Source organism: Pangasianodon hypophthalmus, chromosome 15 (genome assembly GCF_027358585.1).
Source record: "Pangasianodon hypophthalmus isolate fPanHyp1 chromosome 15, fPanHyp1.pri, whole genome shotgun sequence".
NCBI lineage: Eukaryota > Metazoa > Chordata > Actinopteri > Siluriformes > Pangasiidae > Pangasianodon > Pangasianodon hypophthalmus.
The window spans coordinates 10,633,422-10,641,271 of record NC_069724.1 but is presented as its reverse complement, the minus strand read 5'-3'; the positions used below and the strand labels follow the sequence as shown (position 1 = coordinate 10,641,271).

Here is a 7,850-nt window from a genome sequence, read left to right as displayed (position 1 = left end):
AAATCACAAAAACACAACAGCAGTGTGAGATCATTCGTAGGAACCATTAAGATTTGACATGTGAAAAAAAATTCCTGGTGAAACAGCAGAGTCATGGAAATGTAAAATAATGTTGATAAGATGCACGATTAGAAAATATTAACCAATAATATTGTCATGTTTCACTCTATATCTGAAATATGTCACATTAAGAAATGAATGACTAGTTCCAAAAATAATAATGAATACCTAATGTTATTTTCACTTTGTCATATTTTATTTACAAACAAGTTAAAATAATTCTAATGTAAATTTTAAACGTAAACCAAAATAAAACTACACACACACCTTGCAGACATTGTGCTGGCAGGGTGTGGTGACGGGCTGGTAAGCAAGCTCCTGGCAGCACACGCACATGAAGATCTGCTCCACCTTACGCAGGAAGTTCTGCAGGAAAAACAGTAATGCGTGAGCAAGAATAAATACAGCTTAATTACATGTGTTTGTGTGTGTGTGTGTGTGTGTGTGTGTACCGGTCCCTCAGTGAGGAAGCTCAGAGCTTCATCCCACAATTTCTTGTTCCCATGATCCTCCTGTATAAGTGAATGCTGCTGCTCTGATAACACAAACGCCTCCACTTCCTTTACCCGCTTTGCTTTGGGCTCCTGCTGCTCCTTACACACTGCTCATACACACAGATACATAAACATATATACAGTTAATTAACATTACATTGCTACTGCTGAAGAGGATAAACATTTAAAGTACTGCCAAGTGACTGGTTGATTAACTGAAGCTCCCTGGGACGCCTGTCTCTCTGTGTCTCATGCACTGACCTGTGTCTTTCTGTGTGTCCTCTCCTCCGTTCTTCTGTGTCTCTCCATCCTCCTGCTCTGCAGGTTCCACCCCCTCTCTCTCTTCCTCCTCTTCCTCCTTTACCCTCTTTGGCGGCCGTCCACATCTTGGCCTTCCTCTTCCTCCATGTCGTTTACCACGTGGAGCTCCACCTCTTCCCCCTCGCACACTCGCCTCCTTCCTGCTCTTATTGGCCATCGCCTCCAAATAACCAGGAGGGTACTGAGAGAGAGAGAGAAAAAAGAGACATGTATATGGTATATAATAAAGAGGAGTGTGTGTGTTTGTGTGTTGTCCCATGTCCTCACCTGCACTTTCAGTCCGAGTTTTTTGCTGCGCTCGAGTCCCTCAGGCGTCCACGGTGCAGGCTCCACATCATCACGTCTCAGCAGGTAACGCCACACCAGGAAGCCGCACTTTCCAATTTCAGGCCAGTATTTGACTACCTGAGGGATGGAGAGACAAAGCCCTGATAAGTAAAACCAAAAACATGTGTATAACTGAATAACATAACTATTGTGAGCAGGACTTGCCGTACAAATTGTTGCTAATTGGGCAAAGACAAGCTTCACAGATTGACTTCTGTCAAGTAACAAACAAATACTAAAATGTTTTTTAAATGAGACACATTTTAGTATTTGCATTGCAGTGCAGCATGACTAGCAAAACGCAACATCCCCCCCAGTGAGTGACAATTCAGAATCATGGCAGGTGTACATGTGTGTTTTGTTACCTTATAGATTCCATCATATCGGTTTCCTTCCTCTGGGGCATACTTGCTGATTCGTCTGCCTTTTGAGCTGCGGATTACTCTGACTGGTTTCCCAGCCCTCCAATTCCGAGATTCTGCCCCATCTTTATCATTCAAAGGGGCATCACAGTTCAGAGCAAGTGCCCTGAGAAGTCAACGGTCAAGTTTAAAAGTCAAATAAAAAAAAATCTGGTTACTACAGTGCTTGTAGAACATGATTAAAGTTGCTGTCCAAGCAGTGTGGATTGGACAGAAGTATCCTCACACTACGCTTTGGCTACACCTACACGTCACATCTGGTTTAAATTCTAGGTCAGTGCTCATCTCCCATGCACTCAGTATTTGTATTTGTACTCAGATTCTCACAAAAAATGACAAAATTTATTAACAAACAACACCAAAGTGTCTGCTTAATTAATCTGCACAAAATCACTAAACAACAGTAAAGGGAAACATTACATGATTGTTTATGATGGACATTGTGCCTAATAATGGGAAGGTGTTAGATTCTAAAGCATATTTGTTCTGGCTAGAAACACTATGAAATACACCAGTAATGTTTTATTGTGCAGTTTATATCGTTTGCCCATAATCCAAACAATACATGTTTAGTTAATATATTTTAACCCTCTTGTCAGTTAATATTCAAATTTAAGATTTGAAGAACTGAGCATAAAACTTTAATTACAAATATACAGTGGCAATAGCCTAAATATTTGTAATAATCTGACTTACTGCCGTCATTTTGCATGGTACATTTACTAATCCAGTGCAGAAATCAATGCTTGTAGCCTAAAATGTAAGAGCCATGTAAATTCAATTTTAAGACAATGTAAGACTTACATTAGGTTTAAATGCCTCCTTTTTTAAAAAAATCAGAATTCAATCTTCAGAAAAATAAAACATTGCAAACATGCCTTACAACTGCATGCCTTACACATGGAAAAGAGTTTACACACTTTTATTTCCTCTTGTTCTCTAGCAAAATCATTTAAAATTTTGTTTTATTTTTAAAATGGTTCATTTTGACCAAAAAACAAAAATAAAAGATAATAATAATAATTTTACATATGACATAAGTGTACTGCACCTGTTCATGTGTGTTAGAGTTTGATCAAACGAGTGTTCTCCGATCCGCTTGTTTCCTGAAAGGTCGCGACCCCCACTGCCTGTGTATGTGAACTCATCTCCCCGATCCTAAAAAAGAAAAGTCAAAGGTATAAGTTTAGAACACACAGAATGTACAATAAACATTTGATAATAAAATTGTAATAGTTTGTGATCTTATTAGTAAACTTTGACTTTTGTATGATTGCTGATCTGACAGCAGTTTTGTTTGTCTTTCAGGTGCTGTGCCTTACACAGTGAAGTGACCCACAGGGTATATGATAATCACTGCATTTGTTTAAATGCTTACTTGTTAATGTGTTTACAATAACCGTGATACTCCAGCAGCTACGAAGGCTTCACTACAGTTAGCTTAGTGCTAATGTCACACTGACAAACACAGGGTAATACAGGAAGTTACACATGTAGTGTCAGTGATCGGACAAACAAAGCTACTTACACCAACATGACAAACACTAAACAAGACTACTCCACCAGGGGGCTCTAAAGTGGTGATTTAGAGAAAGTACACACATTACGTAGAAAAAAATGGCCACCACATTAATGCTGCGTATTCTCCAGGAACCACAGTAAGCTGATCCTAGGTCAGCTGTTCTGAAAGCACTCAAAGATCCGCAGAGCTGTGTGACGTTGTGTTATCCAGTGTCTGTCTGGTCTAAGGTACAGATTTCTGCTTCATAAAGTTCTTTATTAAACTCAGCAGTCGAGCGTGAGATGTGAACACGAGGAAGACGAAATTCAATCTTCAAGATCCTCCTTTACTCACTACAAATGAGGCGGAGAATTTCAATCAGGAAAGAGAGAGAAAAAGAGAGAGCGAGACAGAGAGAGAGAAGGAAAAAAAGAGTCTAGTACATTCCTAAACTAGAACTCATACAAGCGCAACGGGACAATCAGTGAATGAGGTAGGGAGGGGAACAGAAAAACCTACTAATCAAGAAAAAGAAGCAGAACGAGAGAGGGAGCGAAGAAGTGAACCTAGGAAAATAAAGGGGAAAAAGTAAAGATAACAAAAATACAGCAATGTAGTTTGTGAGAGAGAGAGATAGAGACAGTGTGTGTAAGAGAGAGAGATATCGAGAGAAGGGGTATGTGGAAGATGTAATGGAGTCTCAGTGAAACTTACCACTTCGTCTTCAAATCCTCCAGCCAGCACCAGCGAATAGGAGCCGTCATTACTGCGTCCATGAATCCCACCCACATGTGGCCTGTGCACCCCCGCCTCACTCACCTACAGCGCCACCGCCGAAAGGCACAATCGAATTTTACCACAAAAAAGCCCAGCGTGAGTTAATGGACGGTACTGACACACGTTATGGCATAAATAATAAAAATCTGAAACAATAGTCATGCTTGAACTGATATTTAACAAAAAAACAGAAACAGCTCTGATCCTCCTCACACTGTGTCCTCACCTGCACACGAAACTTCCAGGTGGTTCCCACAGGAATTCCAGGAATCGGACCGTAGTGATTGGATGGAACAATGGTGCATTCTTTAGTACGCCCCACACATGCCATTCCCTATAACACACACACACACAAACACACACACAGTCATATTATAGTCACATTTAAACAGGGGAAACATAAACAGAGCTAAATAAAATGTCCAATAATGTCCCTGATTCATTAATACGAATTCGGTTACTCATATCAATATATGTATCAGTATTGGTATTGATGACTAGAAAAAATAAATCAAACGTACTCATACTCGGTACAAATCACGTGTCAAATCTCATGACAAACAAGATGAATTACTAAGGCTCATATTTGTATTTAATATATCTCTTGTCTTTTTCATTACACAATAGTGAGAATTTTGGAAACCAAGATAAAAAGCTATGCAATTATTGTCTTCTTAAAGGATGGATCATGCATACAACTACGTCTTTATATTAAGTCTGTATTTTGTCCAGTTTTTCAACCCTGAGAATTTCCATCTCAGGGAAAAACACACACCACTGGATTAAATTTTGTCTAAAATCAGGACATTTGTCTTTATTAATATTATTAGGGGAGCAGAAACATCAATAAAAGATGCTCCCTATCTAGGTAGGCTGCTTCTTAATGATACTCATGATATTGTGACATAACCATAAATACTGTGTGTGTTGGGTATGTGTGTAGTGTATCACATCCGATTATCAGCACATGTCTGTTGCTAACCAGGTCAAAGGTCACTGCTCTGAGCTCTAATGTTGGTGTTTTTAATTAGCTTTAGTTGTGTGTTTCCAGGAATGAATGAGTGTGTGTGTATTTTCATTCTGGTGTTTCCAGTAACAGCATTTTGTGCTGTGACTGATCTTAGCCTGAGCTACATGAGAGGATATGACTCAATGAGATGTCACGTGTAAATACACACATAAACACACACAGACACACTGTATAATGCCACTGTTCACACACATACAAACCCCCCCCCCCAACCCCACCCCACCCCCCCAACCGCTTTCTCTTAGCCGCAGCACTAACGAGGAGCACAGGAAGTGTTTCCCTGTTATGACTCACTGCATATTCACTCAGTGTTGGCACTAGCTGTCTAGTTTAACACACACACACTGTCACTGCAGCATTGAAGATTTTTATCTATTTAGTAGTAAATCGCGATAGCATTGGTAAACATTAGCCAGCTAGTTTGGTTTGGGGGATAAATATTTACAGCTAGCTGGCTAGCTAATTCTGTTGTGGGATATTTGTGTCCTGCTAAAATAAATAAGTTTGGCTTTGTTTAGTTTAAAAGCAGTTATTCGTTCCTTTTTCTTTTCTTATATCACTCCTCATGAAAGAGACGGGCACTCGAAGCTCTATGTGATTAACAGAGAAGGTAGCGTAAGGCAGAATTCCTAGCAGTGAGATTTAGGACTGGTGTGCAGGTCTGTGTAACAAAACCAGCTCAATACCTCAACTCATAAATTGCCCGTTTACACAGCTTTATATAATAAAGCCATAATATATATATATATATATATATATATATATATATACGTAAATGTATATTATAATATCATCAAGCAGTGTTAAAAACATAACGGTTCTTTTAGCAGGCTTCTCAAAGTCCTAAAATGGTCTGGTATTATGGCATAAGAATAGCTACAACATCAAACATCATGCAGTGATGAAGAGACCAACTCACGTGGCGATTAAATTCCTAATAGGGGTGTTATGGTTTATATATTTCATGGTATGATGACCTAGTTTAAAAATATCATGCTTTCACTGTATCACAGTATTAATGGACCATTTAAACCAAACAAGCCTTTGAAATTCTTTGTACAAATGTCTCTGTGCATAACCTCGTATATATGTAACAAAAAAACAAAAAAGATCAAATTCCAGTTCTTTCTTAGAGAGAACAGCTTTTTACTAAAATGTCTTGCATTGTTAGTATTTATCATGCTGTTATAACCTGAAAGAAAGAGTGGCTGCAAGCTGAGCGAAAAAAATCTAACTAGCATCGCAGTGTGCAACGCAGCTTAGCCCAAAATAGAATGTGGGGTTTAGCAACGTAATGGCAGAGCACAGCAGTGCCATGTTCTTCTGTGCGTTTGATGGTCATCATGTGTGAAAATGTTAGGAACATGCTCGGAGTAGCAGCAGAGGTAGTGTGTTTTAAAGCAGTAGTGGATTAAACACAGATAAAGCGTTTTCAGCGCAGTTGCGTTCCTGGGCCGAGAAACTGAACTGCTGTAGTGTGATTTAGGGCGAGTCCTGTGGGAGGGGGTATGACATTTTTGGGGAGTTGCAGTCGGACACAGAAAGGATAAGAAAAAGTAAACGTCCGATCATACGCCATGACAACCATGGAACTGTGACAATCCTGATTCCTAACAACACAGATGTATTGCCTCCCCAATAAGCTCATCCTTCTTATGTAATAGATTTGTTTCCTGGTCACTGGCTTAAATCAGTCACATGGTTACTTACACTGCTTATGCAATATTAAGCAGTTGTCACACTCAGTTGCAGGTTAAAATTGCATAACTAAAAATTGGACCTGTTGTAGAAAACATTGAAGGCTATACGCTTCTGTTACTTGTTGAGTATTACATTAGTCTCATAGCTCTAGTGTAAAACTAAAGATGCAAACTTCACACACCAAACACGTGTCCACTGCTCCATTACAGGTGCGGTCAGAGGACATTTAGTCTGACCACACTGCATTTTTTGTGTATATACCATATGATTAGTTTGTGTGTGTGTGTGTGTGTGTTTGTGTGTGTGTTTGTGTGTGTGTTTTCACCTTTCCCCAGTCCCGCTGGCTCCCGTTGGTTGCTGAAGGCATCTTGGCCCTCTTTTTACTCTCTTTCAGCCTTTCGCCAGCTTTCACCACTTCAGTGGTGTCATTCTTACAAGTGGGGCAGTACCTATGCACGCAAACACACGCACACACACAGAATCTTACACAGTGAAGCAGGCATAAGTAATTGTAAACAGCAGTGCTGCAATTAAAAAGTTTAATGGGCTTAATGTAATGTCCAAGGTCACATCATTTAACATGGAAGAGGAAGGAAAATAAAACAGTACAGAAAATATTTTAACATTCAATCAGCTACAGTGAAGTTGCCAATGTTAAAAAGTACTGATAATACCAGCAATATGTAAATAAAAGTGTACTGTTAGGTCATTTATTGTGATTAAAATATATTTCCATTACTACACCATACAGCAAGGGGATCAAACTCAAATTCTTATTTTAGATTATTATTATTATTTTTTTTAAAACATATTATATATTTTGTGGGTTAACACCAAACTAGGCTCTGAAAGTTGACTAGGACATTTCTAAGAAAAAGAACTGATCAGAAATTATTCAACTGTATGAACTATTAGGCCTTGGTGATAACATTTATTAACGTGATTAAAGGTTTTTGCAATATACTGAAAATAAATAATGTTAAGAAAGACATTTAAGAAGAACTCACACAGGATTATCCCTGCTAAGAACATACATATACTTAGTCATCTATCTCCCTTGTTTTCACGTTTCATCAACCTTTCTTTTTTCACCATATTTGTAGGTCTCTACACTGGGTGATACATTTCTGGATTTGGAATCTGTTTTTGAATCACACTAAAGGCCAACCCTCAACACGTTGCTGATTTTTTAGACACGGGTCTCACATGCATCAAAC

General features: G+C 38.9%; 1 protein-coding gene across 1 annotated transcript in view; it reads right to left on the bottom strand.

Moving 5' to 3' along the window:
- Window positions 1-7,850, bottom strand: part of LOC113543086 (E3 ubiquitin-protein ligase UHRF2) — a 42,166-nt gene that overhangs the window by 7,014 nt on the left and 27,302 nt on the right. The window contains exons 7-15 of the mRNA XM_026941098.3: window positions 6,959-7,082; window positions 4,129-4,236; window positions 3,840-3,944; window positions 2,676-2,782; window positions 1,568-1,730; window positions 1,143-1,280; window positions 816-1,056; window positions 513-661; window positions 328-426 (exon numbers count right to left, since the gene is read on the bottom strand). Coding sequence (XP_026796899.1) covers window positions 328-426; window positions 513-661; window positions 816-1,056; window positions 1,143-1,280; window positions 1,568-1,730; window positions 2,676-2,782; window positions 3,840-3,944; window positions 4,129-4,236; window positions 6,959-7,082 — 1,234 coding nt within the window. The remainder of the gene's footprint in view (window positions 1-327; window positions 427-512; window positions 662-815; window positions 1,057-1,142; window positions 1,281-1,567; window positions 1,731-2,675; window positions 2,783-3,839; window positions 3,945-4,128; window positions 4,237-6,958; window positions 7,083-7,850) is intronic.